The sequence below is a fragment of the Acanthochromis polyacanthus genome, chromosome 8 (genome assembly GCF_021347895.1).
Source record: "Acanthochromis polyacanthus isolate Apoly-LR-REF ecotype Palm Island chromosome 8, KAUST_Apoly_ChrSc, whole genome shotgun sequence".
In the NCBI taxonomy this organism is placed as follows: domain Eukaryota; kingdom Metazoa; phylum Chordata; class Actinopteri; family Pomacentridae; genus Acanthochromis; species Acanthochromis polyacanthus.
In genome coordinates, this window is record NC_067120.1 from 12,217,905 (window position 1) to 12,238,982 (window position 21,078).

The 21,078-nt window shown below is 39.8% G+C and overlaps 3 protein-coding genes and 1 pseudogene across 3 annotated transcripts; 3 read left to right on the forward strand and 1 right to left on the reverse strand.

Annotated features, from left to right (window-relative positions):
* Window positions 1–1,111: 1,111 nt before the first annotated feature.
* On the reverse strand, window positions 1,112–6,612 carry ints14 (integrator complex subunit 14). The gene is given in 16 exon segments (XM_051952074.1): window positions 1,112–1,222; window positions 1,700–1,818; window positions 2,135–2,268; window positions 2,928–3,069; window positions 3,208–3,300; window positions 3,391–3,406; window positions 3,408–3,484; window positions 3,487–3,504; window positions 3,507–3,532; window positions 3,678–3,727; window positions 4,600–4,751; window positions 4,754–4,774; window positions 4,777–4,810; window positions 4,979–5,086; window positions 5,817–6,104; window positions 6,522–6,612. Coding segments are annotated over 15 exon segments (1,233 nt in total). The 5' UTR covers window positions 6,039–6,104; window positions 6,522–6,612; the 3' UTR covers window positions 1,112–1,201.
* A 925-nt stretch (window positions 6,613–7,537) lies between these two features.
* On the forward strand, window positions 7,538–8,444 carry LOC110948183 (sodium/potassium/calcium exchanger 2-like). Its single transcript, XM_051951897.1, has one exon. The coding sequence runs from the start codon at window positions 7,695–7,697 to the stop codon at window positions 8,424–8,426; it is 732 nt and encodes a 243-aa protein (XP_051807857.1). The 5' UTR covers window positions 7,538–7,694; the 3' UTR covers window positions 8,427–8,444.
* A 496-nt stretch (window positions 8,445–8,940) lies between these two features.
* Window positions 8,941–12,673, forward strand: LOC110948133 (sodium/potassium/calcium exchanger 1-like; annotated as a pseudogene).
* A 4,040-nt stretch (window positions 12,674–16,713) lies between these two features.
* slc24a1 (solute carrier family 24 member 1) lies at window positions 16,714–21,059 on the forward strand. Its single transcript, XM_051951963.1, has 4 exons — window positions 16,714–16,916; window positions 17,244–18,442; window positions 19,423–19,482; window positions 19,712–21,059. The coding sequence occupies exons 2-4, from the start codon at window positions 17,405–17,407 to the stop codon at window positions 19,856–19,858; spliced, it is 1,245 nt and encodes a 414-aa protein (XP_051807923.1). The 5' UTR covers window positions 16,714–16,916; window positions 17,244–17,404; the 3' UTR covers window positions 19,859–21,059.
* Window positions 21,060–21,078: the final 19 nt, after the last annotated feature.

Below are 21,078 nucleotides of genomic sequence, written 5' to 3' on the forward strand. Positions count from 1 at the left end.
TTATGACATCCCAAATGTGTCTGCTAACTGCAGTCACCCTAAATCGAGTGTAGGTACCAAGTCACCCCAAATTACTCTACAGGATGTCACCCTTGACTTCCGTTTCTCCTAAATTAAGGACGCAAACATGTTTATGCTCTCTCTGTCCCTAATATGACCCTGAGACAGACAGACCCTGGCTAGAGATACCGTAGACAACTGTTTGAAGGAAAGCAAGGTTATATGGTTATATTCTTGTCCAGATGGCTGCTGAACTAACAATCCTGTCCCCATATTAGGATTGTAACATAAACATGGCATGCCTTCCAAACAGTATATATACACAAGGCAGAGACTCCTGAGAATTGGACAATGCTGGCATGAATGCTGCTTGCTGTATCACTTCTCCTGACGTCAGTAAACTACTCTCGACACAAGGCATCCGAGTCTGCAGAGTGTCTCTGAGTTTGCCTCCTGATTCTTCTCTCAACATCTAGAATTCCCCAACAGTGTCTCTTATGCTCAACAACACCCGTTATTGGCAATATTCATGTGTATTCCTCTTACTTTGCTGTTTTATTATTTTAAAGTTCACTTGAATTTTGACAGCAAACACTAACAGCTGTTTCCTGTAAATGTGGAAGTTCTTTAACACTGAATAAAAATTGAATTTGAATCTGGTCAATCTTTGAAAAAGATCCTACAAGAAAAATTGTAAAAAAACAAACATATGTACACGCTAACATTTCAGTTATTCATCTGACTCCTTTCCACAAATGAGTTCTGGAAGTCACCAGGTTCCGTCCCATATTGGTCCACGTGAGCTGAGCTGCTGTGTTTCAGTCTGTTCGTACAAACTCAGCTTGAGAAGTCAGTGTGCATGGGAACGATGTTGTGATCGAAAGCAGCATACTGAGAGTCTCCAGTGCTGGCTACTTGAGCTGCTGTGCGGCGTGGGAGAGCTGGAAAGCGGCCGTCAGGATGGGCCGATCTGGCAGCATGGTGCACTCTCTCTCCAGCAGGTCGGCCACTCCCTTCAGGAGCTCCCAGAAACCGAATGCCAACGCAGCCTTCCGCAGACGTTCAGCTCCTGCCAAATTATTATACAAAGCAGCGATGAACATTGAAAATATGAAAGTTGACATTCTTAGCTCAAGAGCTGTTTTAGCTAAACTTACCTTATAGAAGGTCTGAGTTTTATCTGGTAATTTCCTTGCGTTTCTCAGGATTTCTGGACATCAGTCTGTACAATAAGAGCATAAATCAGACTCAAATCAATGAGGACTGAATGGACTCATCACAGTCACACTTCCACAATGAGAAAATAATCAAGAAATTCTTCAAGCTAAACACATGACTAAAGTTCTGACTGTACATCTCATTAACCACTTAGTCACATGTGTGCTTACATCACCAGATTGGATGGTAGAGATGGGAATGGCCATGACTTGAAAAGCATCTACAGGATAAAACGATGCTTTTACGAATATTACACCATATTCATTAACAATTTTGATTCATGTCCCTGAATGATGACACTGGCTTTCACACTGGAACCTACATTTTGTTGTCAAGATGGATGTTGGACACGAGTTGTCTCCCATTGACTGTTTTCTGAGTGGGTATTTTGTCAGACACTTATTAAACACTATCCTATTTTAGTTTTTACTCCATGAACCTCTGAAAACAACCGTGCACTACTACAGTGATTTTACTGCACCTGTAATCCGCTGGCCTTAATCCACACAGTGACATTCTGGGCGTAGCTTCGTTTGACCTGTGGCTGCACCGGGAAAGGACTTTTACTGTCATCCTCTCCATAAGGATTTTCAGCTGCCTCTGAAATACCAGACATTTCATAAAACATCAGCGTGGAGTCAGTTGGGCATCAAGATAAAAGCAACTGCAAGAAGGCTGGGTAAATTATTAACTGTGTGACTGTGTACACGTGCAGAGTCCTTTGCCCTTCAGGGATAAACAGTCATTTACCTGTGCATGGGTTAGTGTGTCAAAAGTTACAAAAAAACGTGTCCTCATTGATAAGAAAGTAGCCGGAACTTTAGAAGTTGATTGTGAATGCACAGAAAGCTTGTTATTTGTTTGTTTGGCCTGTGTCTGCAGAGAAACCTGACATGACAGGCAGATAAATGTTTACCTGAAATTGGTCCCAAATATGAAATCTTGCCCAGCCAAGGCAGAGGCTCTGGACCAGGCTCAAACAGAGACATCATCAGGTTTGACTTCTTCTTGCTGTCTGCTTGAGAGTACAGCATACCGTACCACTCTGGCCTGGGGCAATAAAAGCAAACTAGATTTAGACATTTGTTTGTGGAATCTACCAACGAATACTTGGGTGGAGGACATGTTTCATGTAATAAAGGATTATCTTATCATTTACTTATTTAGTTCAAGGCTCATGTGGGTTTTAATTACTCGTGTCTTGCTGATATTAACAAATAGGCCAGTGTATAAAATCTGCACTTTAACCTCTTGTCGTACTTGCAGCACGGCGATGACAAAGACTTTAGACAGAAGCATGATCTGTACTTCTAAGTTAATTAAATTGTCAAGTGAAGGAAACGTTAACATGATGATAAGATGAAGCCGGACAATTACTCAGTAAAGAAGATTGTTATGTGGGTGGAAAATGACATGAAGCCGACTCTTTAACTGCATCTGGTGGGGGCATGACCAGTATATATCCAGGTAAATGTGCTCTTAGGGGAAATATTACGTGAGCTTATTGTCTCGGAGGATCAGAGGAAGAGTTAAGGAGACACATAATTCATATGTGGAAATAGAATTGAGCTGTTGAGAGAGCAGTGCCTCTCTTTTGTACGTTCTTCTGTTTGCAAGTGTTTATTCAAAACTGGAAACTTCCATCACAATCTGCAGGTGAATAGCACAATTCATGCATGTTAACTATTAACAGCTTTGTTGCATCTCACCCCAGCTGGACCAGCGCCACCATGCCCTCAACTTTCAGACTTCCATGCAGAAGTACACAAAATGGGACTTTTTCCTGCCATTTGACTGCAGAAGGTTCCTCTTCAAGCTCGTCTGGGCTGCCTGTGCCAACTTCATCCACATCTGTAATCAGGTAGAAATAAAATATGTTGACATCAGAAATCTGTACATGTGGAGGGTTAAAGCAATGCCCTAGACTTGCTGCACAGCTCATTTTTTTCTATTCATATTTTAATTCTAAAGCAAAAATACTAAAACAACCTTTGTTTACAGCAATCGGGAGCACCAAATGTCTGGATATGACAGGAGGACTGGAAATGTCAGCAATTTCAATGAAACCCACAATTTCCAAATCTGAAAGACATACGACACAATGAAGATTGCTTTAAAGAATAAGCCCTTTAAATTAAACTCTAATCGTTACGTTTGAAGCCAAATGAGTACCTGCACTAACTGTTCGGTGGCATCGGCTCCACCTCTTCATCCATGACGACAGGCTCAGGTCGAGGAAACACTTGAACGTCCGAGGAAAGATTCCACAGTGCAGGACCGCATGAAGGGAGAGTAGGCGTAGTCAATCAACCTCCTGGAGGACAAATACACAATGTGGCCAAAAGTGCTTTATCAAACACACAAAAGATGAAAAAGTACATTTTCTGCTTGTGTTATACCCAAACATGCCTGTACGCTCTTCATGCAAGGGGTCCATCCATAGTGAAAATCTGTCCGACTCTCCACTCAGACGAAGAAGCTCCTCCAAGTTATCCATGGCATCCGTCATCTGAACTGCAATACACAAGACAGAGGAACCGAATTTACAAAGTTAGCAAATCTGATGCAAGCAGCAAATGTAGTGAAATTTTGCATAGATGGAGTGATAAAAATGACACAGAATGTTGCGCTTGACAACTCTCGTGAGGGTTCATATGGCCTTCTGACTTTTTGTGTTCCATACAGAAGTACTCATTGAACAGACCACATTTTCAAAATCTTACTAACCTCACATACGTGCCTCCATCTTTAATTGTTTCATACTCATCAATACAGACCTCCAATTTCGGTCTCTTTTTGCTGTGTAGAGAAACAGCCGCAAACTGCCAGTCTAACATATATTCAACAATTGCTAGGATAAAAACAGGCCTAACAAAGTCTGTTGACCTTAGGTTGGGTTATGAGCGATTGCTTCTGGTTGCATGTCATGGTTGCACATCCTCAAAATGCAGGACAAACAGGCAGAGAAGCAGCTTTACCCATGATCCATCAGACTCCTGAACTCAAAACATCTGAAAACCTGAATGCACAGTTTCACTTTTAATGTTCTGATGCTGCTTACATGCAATCTCCTGACCATATTTATTCTAGGTTTTTATTTCATGTCATTTACCTCCCACATTGTATATATCTTGTCTCATTTGCATATGTTATCATTTTTAATATAGTTGTGTTTATTTGTACATTACATTTTATTATTTAATGTTATTTTATTTCTTATTGGTTGTTATCAATACACCGACCAATGGCAGCTATGTATATTTTCGTCATGCCCATATGTATGATGACAGTAAAGCTATTCTATTCTACTCCCATTCTATTCATGTCATCTGACCAAATACCTCCATGAATCAGCAAATAATCGTATTCACATCAAGATACAGGCAAATAGAAATTGACTGCGGAACAGAATTCTTTTTTAAAAAAGTGTTTCAGTACCTCCTCTGCATTGGCTACACACATGATGAACAGTTTGGTAGGGAAAGGGAACGGGAGTGGGAACTTCTTGTCTTCTCCACGATGCTTCAGTGTTGAAGGGAGTGACGTAGGGAACCTTTCCAATACCAAGAGATCCATCAGTAACCAGCACCAGCTATAGAACATGAGAACAAGGAAATACATAAACATGAGCCTGCGTAATGATAAATATGCACAGGTAAGTGAAGTCACTATAGGAAAATTGTTTGACCAAACATCGGCTTTAATATTCAATTGTTAATTCAAATGTGTGATGATGGTGGATGAAGGACTGAGCTAATACCTGACAGGGACAGGCACTGCCCCACTCCTGCTGAACTAAGTTATTAACTCCATTAAGAGCTGATTCAACACAGGTCTTGTCATAGTCTTCCAAGCTGCTGAGAGCTTCCTGCACAGACAAAATAAACATTTTATTAGGGCTGCATGACATGTCTTTTCAGCATCAACAATGCCATGTGTGTGTGTGTGTGTGTGTGCGTGTGCAATCGTCACATCACAGGAAGTGCAATGTGAAGAAAGGCAATATAACTCAGATTCTTTAACACATTCTGCTACAACTTCTTTCACTCATGGTTAGAAAAATAAATCCTGTATAGCTCTCACTTTCCTTGACTGACCTACAATAAAAGTCTGTCTGATATCAGATGATTCTCATATAATTTACGGGTTCTTGGATTCACTTTTTCCCTCTTTATTCACAAAACACAAACCGCTGAACTGCAGATTCCACATGCACACAGCAAAATGAGTGAGAAACAGAAAAGAAACACTGAAAAGAAACACGTGGCTGCAAAAAGAATGCCACACCAGTTTGTATGAAAACATTTTGGCTGCAGAAAGGATGATGGCACAAAGCTCTGCACGAAAAGGGACAAAATTCAAATCTGAATACCATCCAAAGCAGAAAACTGTTTCAGATGCCTTTGCTGTGTTGTACGATATAAGAAAAAGCTCCAAGTGTTTTTGTTCAGCTTCATTTTAATTTGTTTTTATTTCTGATGTAGATCCCTATAGAATGAGTAAGTTACTTAAGTCGGTTACTTATCAGAACATATATTAGGAGCACATCATTATTATAGGAATACATGCTATGACTTCTTTAATGGATCACACTTTACCTGCAATGCATTATAATCCCTGGTGAAAGGCACAAGAAGCTCCCAGAGAGAGGAGAAGGCCATCAGTGCTGTGAACTCCAGGCGGTAGTTTGAGGCCATGTGTTCAAACAACATATTGAGTCCGTGGACAGCCAGGTTCTTCCTCTGAAACTCTTCGCTGCCATCCAGTGACACTGGCCGTGTCATGGACAGAGACACGTCCATTAAGATCACAGTAGGCATGGCTCCCTCCTTATTTAGACTCCCAGTAACAAAATGGACTTAAACGAGCCCCCCGACGTGCTCTCACTGAAGGACATGAAAGAGAAAAAGACTGTTTATAAGAAAACCTGCTCATAAATAAGTCGCCCAACTCAGCGTTCAGTCCTTTCTTTTTCAGATCATGTTAACATGTTTTTCAGTTATGCATAAAGCTGATTTTGCTATAATTAACATTTAGTGCCAGTGTCACTACTTAGTGTTGTTACTCAGGTTTCTCTAGCTGTGTCAAACTACTACTATCAACGGCGTTAAAGACTAAAAGAAGCTAATGTTGGCTAGCTGTTGGGCTAAACCACGTTAGCATTGTGAGACATAACGATAAAACACTCAACGGAACAAAGGTTCCGATTACTGTTTAAAGAATATGACAAAATAATTACAATCATGCTAAACTCTCAAGTAAAGTAATATTTTAATTACAAAAATAAATGAAAATGTACGTGCCATTGACTACTTAGGTCGCCATTCAGTGTTGTTTGTGGTGTAATGTGCACCAGTACTTCCGTCCGGGTAGAGTATCGAGTACTGAATAGATGGTTCCTGTGTGATTTTAAAGAATTTTTATACGGATGCCACAAAGAAAATCAAAACAAAAATAAACATGAAAGATAAAAAACAATGTAGAAAGTATTAATTATATTGACTTATTCAAAATTAAGTGTTTGGTTGGGATACCAGTTTAAATTGTGTTTTGACAGATCCACAGGGGTGGGGGTGGGGTAGTGGTGGGGGGAATGGGTGGTCTTTGTGGGACGTTTTTTGTACTCTACATTGCATGAATTGTAAACTATTAAGAGGAAAATTCTCGGTGATTCAAGAAGAAACCCTTCTTTCAGACTGCACACAAGTAGCTTTTAGCTACGGATTCGGGTAACGGTTTGGAAATTAATTATTTAGCAAATCAATTTGAGCAGAAAACGATGGAGAAGTTAACTCCCATTTTAAGGTACAACAGCTCACAGTTAATGTATTTTTACGAATATTTCCAATCTCTTACAGGATCTATCATCAAACTTTTGATGATCAGTTTGAGACACTGCAGGTAGTCCTCTTGAAAGATGATATAATGTTTATGGTGAGGACTTGTCCTATAACTGTGTTTGGAGGTTTTTAATCCTGTTTCCGTGGTTTAAAAGATACATTATTTGAATAGAAACGGATGCTATGTCTAATTGTCATTTTATTTCAGCTCTGATGCTTCCTTTTTTTCTACAACAGGTATTCCAATGAGATAAGATGAATCATGCTGCTAATATTTTGGATTCTGTCATTCCATGGTCTGCTAGATTGAATATTGAACTTGTTTTCCATTCCCCATCAATACATTTTGGATGTTTCATTGCCACCACTATTGCTTCTTTAGAACAAAATTAATTCAAAAGGGAAGCAACTGAAGCTGGGCTGGGTCCTGTTTCTCCTCTCTGGAGTTTTCCTCTGTTCCTTCTATCAGCTGACCACCAGTGCCAGATATGGGCCTTTGCCTATGTCTCAGATTGGAGAGAATTTTGGAGAAGATTCAACAGAGGAATTGAGGAGACTATAGTAGAGCCTGGAGGCCTGAAGGAACTTCTAACTGCAACAAGTGAATTGGAGCGCACAGTTCAGACAACAACAGAGATGTATGTGTTATATCATACGGGCACAAATTCTGATTTCAAAGCATCCACCACCACTGAGCCTCCACCAGAGACACCCACAGCAGCTCCAACTGAACCTGATGAAGCTCCACATGTAAATGGTGGATACCCTAAAGATATCTTTTCTATTGAAGACCGCAGACGAGGCTGGGTGATCCTCCACATTATTGGGATAATGTACATGTTTGTGTCACTTGGGATTGCGTGCAATGAGTTTTTTGTTCCTGCACTGTGGGTCATCACAGACAAGTTAGCCATTTCTAATGATGTAGCTGGAGCCATTGTCATGGCTGCTGGAAGATCCAGCCCTAAGTTTTTTACAGCCTTGATAGGGGCCTTCATCAACCACAGCAATGTGGGTATCGGCAACATCATTGGTTCAGCAGTTTACAACATTTTGTTTGTGATTGGAATCTGTGCTTTATTTTCTTGGGCGGTTCTTCATCTGACCTGGTGGCCACTTTTCAGAGATGTATCATTCTACATACTTCACCTCATCTTACTAATTATCTTCTTCCTGGATAATGTCATAACGTGGTGGGAGAGCATGATGCTGGTGGCCAGTTACACTACCTATGTTGTTTTCATGAAGTTTAATACACATATAGTGCGAGCATTCAGGACTCAGCTCCACAAAGACAAAGGCACTGTGGAAGTTGTTGCTTTGGAAGAAACTGAAAAGGTAAGCTCCTATGTAAACACATTTGTGTGAAAAGTAGTTGTATAAACAATTGAAGGATTTTGTTTTGTCCCCACACATCTCTTTAACTGACAATATCAGGAGTCTGGAGGAGTCAGGGGTCACAGACAACATTGCTTTCCAAGAGTCAATTTCTTAACATCTTCTTGTGAAGCAGAAAATACACAAATGGTTACTGTGGAACTGCTTGCAGGAATTGACCAAAGATTATTTCATATGTCTAAGCAAATCTGTGTGAATTTCTCTTTGGAGATTAATAAAGTATCTATCTATCTATCTATCTATCTATCTATCTATCTATCTATCTATCTATCTATCTATCTATCTATCTATCTATCTATCTATCTATCTATCTATCTATCTATCTATCTATCTATCTATCTACATCTGTATACTTATATGTTACAACATAAGTATGTACAAAGCTGCAGAGGAGGGAGAGAGATCAACCACAGACTATAAAGGGATTTCCAACAGATACTTTTTACTACGGCCAATTGTGATCAACATGATTACCTCTTAGAGTATGTATCTGCAGGAGTGGATGGGCCAGGAAGATCCTGACAATGATGAAGATAACAGCAAGAAAAGGAGGAGTGACTCCGGTAAAAATGAAGATGAGAATGAAGTGAATCAGGAAGAAGAGGGAAAAAAAGACAAGCCTTTGTCTTTGGAGTGGCCTGTTACATGATGTAAACAAGTCACCTATCTCTTCCTGTTGCTCATAGTCTTCCCTTTGTGGCTCACAGTTCCTGATGTTCGCAGTCAGGTGAGACTCGGGCGCATGTTTTGCATCGGCTATTCTTTAAATTGCTGCTTTTGTGCATTTACATGTTTGTGTTTTTTTCTTTTGTCTGACAGAAATCTAGAAAATTCTATGTGGTAACCTTCCTAGCCTCTATTTTGTGGATTAATGTCTTCTTCTACTTCATGGTGTGGTGGGCCCATCAGGTCAGTAAATGTAATACATTTAGAGGTGTGTTTGAAATGCTTTGCTTTGTTATTTTGCACACAGGCACAAAACAGCTTTCATAAAGGTTGGTGGAAATTGGCTCGAAGGTGAGCACACAAAAGAAGGATTTTTAAAATTACGCTATGATAAATCTTGAAAGACTTCCTCCAGGGAAAGTGAGTTTACCTTGTTAATGACCATATGGTGTTTCTTTATATACTACCTGACTCTTCATGAGCAAAAAAAGGATGTCAACATCATAGTTAAGTATTCTCACCTTGAAACTGCAGTGTATCGAAACCAATCTCACTGAATTGCATGGTGGGATTTTCTGTATCATCATTCTTCTTCCAGGTCAAACATGTATGGTTGAATCACTCCAACATTATAAGTTACCATTGCATAATGTAGAAGCTTTACAGTGAGAGCTGTAGCTGAGTTATATTTGAGCTGGTGTGCTCTAGCTCTATTAATTGGGGAGAAGTAGTTAGAGTGGCAGTTACTGTGTAGATCCGTATGCAACTTTGATGCAGAGATGAGTTCTTAGGAAAAAGTAATTTTCATTTTCTTCAGTTTTTATTTTATTCTGTCAAATTCTTCATTAAACAATGGTTGTGTATCATAAAGAAAGATTTAGATTGTGCCACTAATTAGTTAGGTTAAGGTAAACATGAGAGTAATCCTGCAGCTTCTATTTGGTCACACTGAATATTGGTTTTTATCTTAAGTAGGTGGGAGAAACTTTTGGCGTCTCAGATCAGTTTATGATTATCCTGGCTGTCTGTAGAACGCTTTGGTCCCACTCCTGTTTTAAATGTGCTTTAAATGTGACTTTGACTATTTAGAGCTACAGAGGTCTAAAAACAGGGCTTATATTGTCATAATAAAATGAACAATCTTTGCACTATTTTGAGATGAAAAAATGAAAGATGCATTCTGCGGACATGTAAGAATTTGATTAATTTGCTTAAAATTTACCAACTTAATCTCACTTCTTAACACATTTAAAAAATGAGATTAAGTGAGAGACAGCAGGTCCGATTTGTGGCACTGGCAGCGAGCAGTGACACTTTCTGTGGCACCGCCGCGGTGCCACGGTTAATGCAACTGTTTGGGCGAGACGTTCGTAGAAAAGCGTTCGTAAGAACGGCTTTAAGAACTCCCAAGAGAAAAGTACGTCGGATTCACGAAGCGTTCTTCACAAGCCAAATCTGTTCTTAGGAGGGAGATGCGCCGGATTCAAGAACAGTCTCTACGAACACCCTCCCCTCTCATTAACATGACATTTACATTGTATTGACTTGTAAATGTAAAAGGTACACCCTCTAAACTTCCTTATAAGGCAGCAGCAAGAGCGTGTTTGAGACACGTGAGCACTGGAGTGCAGGTGAAACTCCGCCCACCAGAGTGATGGTCATTTCTGCAGATGGCAGAGCTTCAAACAGCCAATAAAGTCTGACCTGAGACAGCTAAACTTTTATACTCAGAAAGGGTGTGTGTCGTAATAAAACACCCTCTGCCTCTGCTGCAGTGACAGGTAAAACTGCCCAGGCCATGTCCGCCTTGTCTCCCCGGTCAGCGCGCGCGTGCACACCGGGGCGCGTGCACGTGGCGGCGGTCATCGCGCGTGCATGTCGTAGTGGTCATTGCGCTTGTACCTCCCACAGACCTCCAAACATGTTAATGTGACCAAGTGCAGCTTCAGATCTAAAATCTGATTTTGAGTTTAACTGGCACTAAACTATAAAACCACTGATCACTAAAATTCACTTGAATAAATCTAGTTTTAAATTAAATAATTTGTGGTAATATTTGAATCATTTTAAGAAAGAAATTCAAATTTTTGGATCAGTTTTGACTGTAACAAAATTCTAAAAGAGCAGATTTTTTGTGCATAAGAGTCCTCCTGAGTGTTCTTAGAATTTGTTCTTACTTTTAAGAACAGGTCAGTTAAGAACACATTCGTGAATGCCAAAAATCTTCTTAAAAAGGCTCTAAGAACAGATTTGTTCTTAAGAACGCTTCATGAATGAGGCCCATTGTGTTAACAAAACACAAAATATTCACGTTGGATCTACTTTGCTTGGTAAACACATTTTGTATGGGAGTAGGGCCTACTCCGCTGCTCGCGGTATCGCCCCCCCGCGAGCAGCGGAGCTTCTACAGCTGATCCCTGCTGCTTGGGACACACGTCTCAATTCTGATCACAGATGTATTAAAAATGACTCCCGAGACACACACACGTTTTGCACACACTGTTGCTCAGTGAAATCTGGCTGGTACAACCGTAAATCTATGGGTACAACCGTGTCCGACCAGTAGCGCAAACGCGGAAATGCCCGACAGAAGCCGACCGCGCGAGTTTCGTGTTGCGGTGACGGACTGGCTTATACAGAAAACATTTTGCTTTCTGTATAATTTCTATGTTAGGTCTCAACATAGATGCAGCATTGATTCACCCATAGTTTGCTATCTGGGGATTCAATCATCTTGAGAAAACATGCACCATTTTTATTTTATTGTTTTGGTCTTTTATACATATAGGACAGTGGAGAGAGAGACAGGAAACATGGGTCGAAGAGTTGGGGAATCACATGCAGTAAATGGCTATGGGCTGGATTTGAACCCATGATTGCTGCATCAGGGACTATAGTCCTTGTTTATGGGTCGCCCACTCAGCCAGCTGAGTTATCTGGGTGCCCACATGCATAATTTTTGAGGCTTCTACCCACTTTGAACTCTGATCTGTCCCCTCAGGTGGGTGAGACCATCAGAATCCCAGAGGAGATTTTGGGCCTGACTATTCTGGCTGCAGGGACCTCCATCCCTGACCTCATTATCAGTGTGACTGTGACTCGCAAAGGCCTGGGGGACATGGCTGTATCCAGCTCTGTGGGCAAAAACATCTTTGACATCACTGTGGGGTGAGCCTCTTTAGCTTGATCAGTTATGGTTGGTGGACAAAGCAGCTGAACACACATTTAAGTGATTTCTCTGTCTCCTATTTTTCCCCATGCAACAATTTGTTGCTTTATTCAGTCTACCAGTCCCGTGGCTCTTGTACTCATCCATCCACGGTTTTGCTCCAGTGGCCGTCAGCAGCAATGGGCTCTTCTGTGCCATCACGCTGCTCTTCTTCATGCTCCTCTGTTTCATCATCTCCATTGCATCATGTAAGTGAAAGATGAATAAAGTGCTGGGTTTCACCATGTTGCTGTTCTACATGATCTTCGTGGTCATTTGTGTTACTCTGCAGTACGGTATTATTGTGTGCCCTGTTAGCATTGGCAACAATGGTTAAAATTTAAGTCTGGTGTATTTGTATGCATATGGTGATAAAGATGCATATGACTTTTAATAAATTCAAGTATATGCAATCTCATTTTACGTCTTTATTTCTGAACTGTGGACCCAAATGTGACCATTCAAACTCCAACATTCATCATTATATCTGCTTAGACAACACCATTAATATCTACTTATGTATTACGTCTGCAATTATATGCAGACAAGCATTTACTTATAGCATATATTTCTCCTTGATTTTAAGAATTGCTTAGAAGCCTCAAACTCTTCTTAAAGACATATAAGCACATGTACTAACTGTGTTCTGGTTTGTCAAAATATTTTTTAATCTTATTTCTTGTTTGATATTGTTGTAATAATATGATAGATATTATAATATTTTTAACTTACACAAAGATATTTTATTTTTCATAATCCCAGGTCACGACCTTTTTCTTAGTGATTTGTTTCTTTTCTTTCTCTAGAACATGTATTTTATGTAGCATACGTTTTTTGTAGTTTTATCAAATGCCAATAAAAGCTGAGAAGGAAATCATTTAAAACATTTGATCTGATTGATGAATTGTATATTAAATGATGTAAAAATTATTTTAATGTCTAAATTTCATGTATATTGTGGTGAACATAATTTTTTTCTTTGTTTTGAAAAGAAAATTGCTGAAATTGAGGTAGTGGAGCACGATGTGAGCCACTAATTTTCACTGTAAAAACCTAAATTATGTCTGATTGACCTTCAAGAGAAGTATCGTGCAAAATCTGACATTATGAACAATACATCTGACCAATACTTATGTTTCAGTTTATGTTTGGGGATGTCCCTGACAACATATTTGAAAATATGAATGCCATAAACTGGCATAAACTGTTGCATTACAGGTAGTTTATCCATGCAGGTACTGAAGGAAGCTAGAAATGATTTTGCTTTTCAGGTAAACTACTGTCATAGTACTACTAGTAGTTGAAGCAGAAAGTAAACAAAGAAAGTTGAAAACCACCTTCTGATACCTGAAATCTCTGAGTTTTCACACAAAGAACACCTGAACATGTCAAACTGGTTTCATAGTAGAACCTTCACTGTAAAAACGTCAAAGTATGGTATGTTGTTCAAAAAACATTATGACCAGCTGTCTAGGGTCGCCGAAGAGCAACACATAAACAGGACAAACACTGGTTTCCAGATGGTTAGGCGGCTATTTATTTGAAAAAGTTTACAACAACACAACATGTGAACAGAAAAATCACAAAGTCTGTCTTTAGTTCAGCTGAAAATATTGTTTTTTTATTGACCAAACTTTTCAGGAAGTAGATGAAGAATAATTAAAGCTGTCATGTAGAAGTCCAACTTATTTTGGATCCTTGTGGAGAGTTTAATCTTAGAGTTTGTCAAGCTGTTGAGTTTTTAGAGCCACATGGATGGTTTTGACATTTAATAGAGAATTTAGTGTCTGATTGTCATTCTGTTCAGTGAATGGATAATTTAAGTTATGAAGATATGTTTTGTTTTTGCTTAAGAACTTTTTGTTGTTGAGTATACTGATGTGGTCAACTTGAAGCTGCTGAGTGTGTGCATTAGAATCCTCCAAGACAAATGTTACAAAGTGGTTGCTGGAGTTCTTTCAATTATGCATATATTTATGGAAAATACTGAAATGTGTTGTGCACATGCAGCCACAGAACTTTCATCTATATTTTACATGAAGAACCATTTTCAATATTTCATTATGGAGTTAGAACAGTCTCATAATTCACAAATGCACACAGAAGAATTCACAAATGTAAACTGCAATCCACAAATGCACACAGAAGAATTCACACATGTGAACTGGGGTTCACAAATGTAAACTGCAATCCACAAATAAATTAAGAAAGTTCACAAATGTATTTCTGCATTCACAAACTGCTTTTGTGTGTGAATCTTTTTTGAGACTGCTCTGCTGTCAGCTCGATCCACAAATGCATTTTTTTCAACACGGAAGTTTCTGTAACCAATCAGATGTCTCCCTCCTTTCAGCCAATCACAAAAACTCACCCCACGTGGGGGTGGGTGTACTGTTCAGCCAATCATATGAACGCGTTATACTTGACCGTGTCATTGGGCTGAAGAGTGAAGTTTCAGATGTGATTACCACAGCGGATAATATAAACACATTTGTCCGACAAACAACAAATATTCATCCATCCGTTCTCTATACACGGCTTCAACGAACACAGCGCGACTCACATTTCCGGGTTCATTATTACACACACAAAAAAAAGATTCCACTAAAAACGGCCATAATCCAACCTTGGACATCCAGATGACACAAGCCAGTAAACTATTTTGTCCAAAACATGTCTTGAAGTCGGTATATAATCCACGAATCGGTCGTTTTAAAGGAAATGCACCTCGCGATGCGCGTCCAATATTCCCTGTATTTCTCGTCATATTTTTTTTATTTGTACAGAGAAAGGATGGATGGATATTCATTGTTTGTCGGACAAGTGTGTTTATATTACCCGCTGTGGTAATCACATCTGAAAGTGGTTTATACCGGCGGATTCATGAGAATCTAAGCTTTCCATCGGCGTATAATATTTATATATTCGCGTTTGCAGTCTTCGGACATTCTTTAAATTCCTATGCAAATTAGTAAGTGTACCGCCGGCGGTACACTGAAGTTTAACGGGTTAAAAATGCTCGAGTTTGAGCCGCAAACTCCCAGCGCAAACTATATACTCCCAGTCCCGCTTGACTTCTCGCTCAGCTTTTGCCTCCAGCATAAGCCCCGGCCACAAAAAACGTCACAATGTTTGTAAACAAATAAAGGGTCTATTGTCCCCATCACTCTTCAGCCCAATGACACGGTCAAGTATAACGCGTTCATATGATTGGCTGAACAGTACACCCACCCCCACGTGGGGTGAGTTTTTGTGATTGGCTGAAAGGAGGGAGACATCTGATTGGCTACAGAAACTTCCGTGTTGAAAAAAATGCATTTGTGGATCGAGCTGACGGCAGAGCAGTCTCAAAAAAGATTCACACACAAAAGCAGTTTGTGAATGCAGAAATACATTTGTGAACTTTCTTAATTTATTTGTGGATTGCAGTTTACATTTGTGAACCCCAGTTCACATGTGTGAATTCTTCTGTGTGCATTTGTGGATTGCAGTTTACATTTGTGAATTCTTCTGTGTGCATTTGTGAATTATGAGACTGAATTATGAGACTGTTCTAACTCCATATTTCCTGCCCTTGCTCTGTTTTTACTTTCTGTGATTTTTTTTTAGCTCAGCACTTTTTTTTAAATTATCCTTTCATGTTATCTCTATAATAAGATTATAACAGGCAAAATGCTCTTAAATTGTACCAGAATGCAGGAAATAGGATCAATACTTTTCAAAATTTTCGGGGGGTGGACCCACAGACCCCCTGTCAGCATCCCACACAAACCAAATCTCACTCTAAGGTCTAGTCATAAGTTGGCAGCCCTGTAACCCCCTGTTACGTCCAAGGCTAACAGTTATGTTGTGTTATTTTGTGTCGTTATCTGTAATGGTAAAAATGACTCTTATATCCACTGAGTAGTAATTATCCAGCATTGAAGAAGGAAGAGGGGAAAGAATTCGGACAGTAAGGATTACTCTGAAGTTTGTTTCAAGCATTAAAAGGTAACGTGGACGTACTAATCAAATCACCACTGAAAGCGACTTACAATCTGACTGCTAGTTGTCTGACTCACTTAGTGTTATGCTAACTTTCTTTAAACCAGCTGATAAATGTCAGAGTTATTGGTGAATTGCTGAGACTTATGTGCTTTTGCAACATACCCATGCTCAGTTATCCAAATACTCCAGCATCGGATTGGTCATCAGCTCTTGGTGCGATGTGCACCACGACTTCCATCCACCTGGATGCAGCATACTGTACTTCATTCAAAAAAATGTTACATGAGTTATATCCACTTTATTTGTATCATTGTTCCACACAGGAAGATGTTTTAACATTTTACTATTAGGCTAAATAAACCCTTTGTTTAACATTAAAAGGAATATTACTGACAAACTGAGAGTGAGACAATGCATGTAATCCTCTTAGGAGACTTCAGGTGTTAGGTATTATGCTGATCCATTATGAAGACTTGCTCTGCGTCCTACATAAGCCTTTGGTCATTGCCAACAGTTTTTGTTTGTGCCACAACACCCAACGGTGGAAATCTGCTTTTGAGATTTTAGCACTTCTGACTTTGCAAGACATTAATTCTATGGTAAGTCTGTATTTGTGATTAAATACATTGTTTTGTATGTTCTCTCTGGATTTGATGAGGAAATTAGCCTCGCCCATTACCACATAATATTTTCGATTCATGTAAAGTATTATACAGTTTTGGCTGTCTATGTTGATGTTTTGCCGTTGTTTGGTGTTAGTCTTTACTGTCAACTTTATCATGCTCTCGGAAAACTCCTATTATGCACCTAGATGACACTTTCTAAATGGGCTTATGAATAATGCCATGTCAGACAATTATGTATAAAGTGCATGAAGAATAATGCCACACGCTCTCTCTCTCTGTGCTTTCTTTAATTTGCAACAGGCTGGGTTTTCCAAGGAGTCGAGGATGTAACATGAATAACGTTGCTGAAGTTGTGAATTCTGTCAAACTATGGTCTGTTGGGGAGACAGCTGGACTCTGCCAAAGGCCATTTATGCAGCATAAGTCAGCCTAGCCTGTAGCAACACTGCTTTGGAGGAAAAATGTATTGTACAAGAAGGAAGCGACTGCAGCTGAGCCGGGTCCTGTTTCTCCTCTCTGGGGTTTTCCTCTGTACCCTCTACCAGTTGACAATTAGTGCCAGACTGTATGAGCCTTTGCCAATGCCTCAGATTGGAGAGGACTTTGGAGAAGGTTCAACAGAAGGGGTTGAGGAGGCTACAGTAGAGCCTGGAGGCCTGGAAGAACCTCTAACTGCAACACATGAATTGGAGCCCACAGATCAAACAACACCAGAGATGGTGCATCAGACAGACACAACTTCAGATTTCAAAGCATCCACCACTACTGAATCTCCATTGTTGCCAACCACAAATCGGACTATTGTGCACTGCATCTATGTAGCCCCTGAACCTCCACCAGAGACACCCACAGCAGCTCCAGCTCCTCCTGTAACCACCATAACCCCAGCTACACCTGGTGAAGCTCCACATATAAAGGGTGAATACCCAGAAGATATCTTTTCTATTGAAGACCGCAGACGAGGCTGGGTGATCCTCCACGTTATTGGGATGATGTACATGTTTGTGTCCCTTGCCATTGTGTGTGATGAGTTCTTTGTTCCTGCACTGGGGGTAATCACAGACAAGTTAGCCATCTCAGATGATGTTGCTGGAGCTACCTTCATGGCTGCTGGAGGTTCTGCTCCGGAGCTTTTCACCTCCTTGATAGGAGTCTTCATCGCCCACAGCAATGTTGGCATCGGCACGATTGTTGGTTCAGCGGTTTTCAACATTTTGTTTGTGATTGGAATGTGCGCTTTGTTTTCTCGGGAGGTTCTTCATCTGACCTGGTGGCCCCTTTTCAGAGATGTATCATTCTACATACTTGGCCTCATCCTACTGATTATCTTCTTCCTGGATAATGTCATAATGTGGTGGGAGAGCATGATGCTGGTGGCCGGTTACACTACCTATGTCATTTTCATGAAGTTCAATGTGCAACTAGAGAAAGCATTCAAGACACAGCTCCACAAACATAAGAGCATTGTCAAAGTTATTGCTGTGGAAGAACCTGAAAAGGTAAGCACTGACAGACCTCTACAGAGAGTCTACAAAATCAGTCTTTTCCTCCTGTCGTCAGTTGACCACATAATGAGTGTGTTGTTAGACATCACACAGTTTTATCCATTTACAGGCATTCAAACAAAGTTTCCAAAATGCTCCTAAATATATTAGTATCTCTACCTGGCACCACTGTACTGTCACTGGAAGCAAAACTATGGCACTTTAAAGAACAACATATGTCACTATAGAAAACAAATGTATTCCTTTTATGGAGTTAAAAACAGGCAACTCTTAAGATGATACTTGACAAATTGCTTACAGCCACTCATTTAATGGTGTTTAATCTTGTTAACCTGGAAGCAGAGTCACATAATATATTCTTTACAAAATTGATTTTTGTCCCTCATTCTGTCAGACTCTTCACATGCAGTGTGGCTTATCACTGAAACAGAAAGTCACATTTCTCATCACTTGTGATATCGCCTGTATTGTTACACAACAATCATGCCTAAAGAGTGAATGATACCAGTGCTAGATATTCATATAGGCCTTGGTGAGCCAAAGCTGATCAGCTGGAGCAGACTAATCCTTTGAGGAGCTATTGCTCTGTACAAAGTGTAGCATCAACATGTAGTGTGTTTCACAACAAGTGTGATTGAGCCTTACTTTACACAGAATAATGCTAATGTATTTGTCCACACGCAGGGATTTTGTTGAGCTGGATGTATAACAATGAACAAATGTAATTTTTCATTGTTAAAAATGCTACTTGACACCATAAACAATCAGTCTTTAATGTTTGAAATGTATATGGCAGGTGACACAATTACAAATGTATTATTCTGTGCATGTTTTTTCTGATATGTACACTAACGAGACCCCCAGTGTGTGCAATGTGTGAAACAACAACATAAATGATTATGGTATACAGTCTGTACTATGTCTATTTCTACCAAAGAATGATTATCACTGAAATCAAACACTGTTGCACACAGACAAACGGAGACGGTGAAGATAATGCCCCTCCTGCTCCGGAGGACAAGAATCGGTTAAAGGTAAAAATCACTTGTTGACTGCAAATAGAAGGAGAAAACAACATCTTTTATTAAATTTTGAGCATTTATCTGTGTTTATTTGCATCCTATATGTCTTTCTGCAGTCCTGTTCATCATGACATTATCTTGTGAAAAAAACCAAACAAACAGCCCGACGTTCACTGCAGCATGATTGTCTCAAGTGAGTGGCTGTCGTGACGTCAGCCATTTCTTTCATTTCATTCCCCAGTTGAAGCCATCCCTTCAACGAGGGGGGAGCTCCGCTTCTTTACACAACAGCACCATGAGGAACACCATCTTCCAACTCATGATTCACACATTAGACCCCATAGGACAGGGTGAGTTACATATCACTGCAATGACTGCCTCGATGTGAACCTTGAAAAGTGCTTTTATCATGACTGTCTGGGGACTATGTCCTTCTCATTGTAAAATGGATTAGCAAAGTGTCCCATATGAAGGCAGCACTAAGTCCAGATTGATACTAAGCAGATAAATACCTACCTCAGTCTATAGAGGGATCCATTTGTAGGCCCACAGTGAAGCAGAAAACTGACTCACTAAGATATGACTGCAGCCAACACACACATTGTTCCACACTACATAAGAAAAATATTCCCTTTTCTATTATTGTGCAAAATGCATTTTTAGACCTGCTGCATTTTCTGATAGCTGGTTAAACAATACTGCTGTAGGATGGTGATGTTCAGCTTTCACTTAAAGAAAAACAGGTTTTCCTAATAGGTTAGAAAGTTAACTTAATGTACCATTCTAAGGATGTCATGCCAGACTAATCTCAGCATTTGTTTTGTTTTCTCTGGTTGCCTGCAGCCAGAATGTTGTACAGTACAACCCAATCTGTGTACCTGTGATACAGGCTCCCAGTTTGCTTGTCTTTCAGGCCTCAGGGCAAAAAAACAATCCATTACCAGCTCAATAATGAGATTTTGAATGGGGCGAGAAAATCAGGATAACAGCTAGCAGCCACTTTATCAACCCACTCTTTTTCTTTGTTCAGTCAATCAGTTCATGCTCTTTAAGCCATCTGGTCACACGGAGATGCATCAACAGACATTATTCAAACATGTGTGGTTTTATTTGCCTAATTCTATTTTTTTTCTGACAATTAAACATATTTCTGATGTTTGAGAGAGCTGATTAAAGAAACACGGCTTGATAAGCCCTAATTGTAGCTCCCTAGTTAGCACAAGCATGATCCTGTCTTGCTCTTTTGATATCCTCATTCTTTCTGACATGACGCTGAACACTGGTGTTGAAGATGATGCAGCTGTTGCTGCTTTTGGTGCACTGCTGACAACACTTACAAGCTCATGAAGACGTCTTTATCTTCCATATATCACTGTAAAATGATTTTAGCCACACCATTATGTAGATCCACACAATATTCTAAGTTTTTTTTTGTTTTGTTTTGTTTTGTTGTTTGTTGTTGTTTGATTGTTCGTAGGAAAATTTAAGGATAAGGCTGAGACTCTGAATAATGTGGCTAGACGGAAGGCAGAGAGCAAACCTCAAGACAAAGGTGAAGGTAATATGGACGCTTTCAGAGTCTGGTCACGAACACAGACTGAAAGCTTC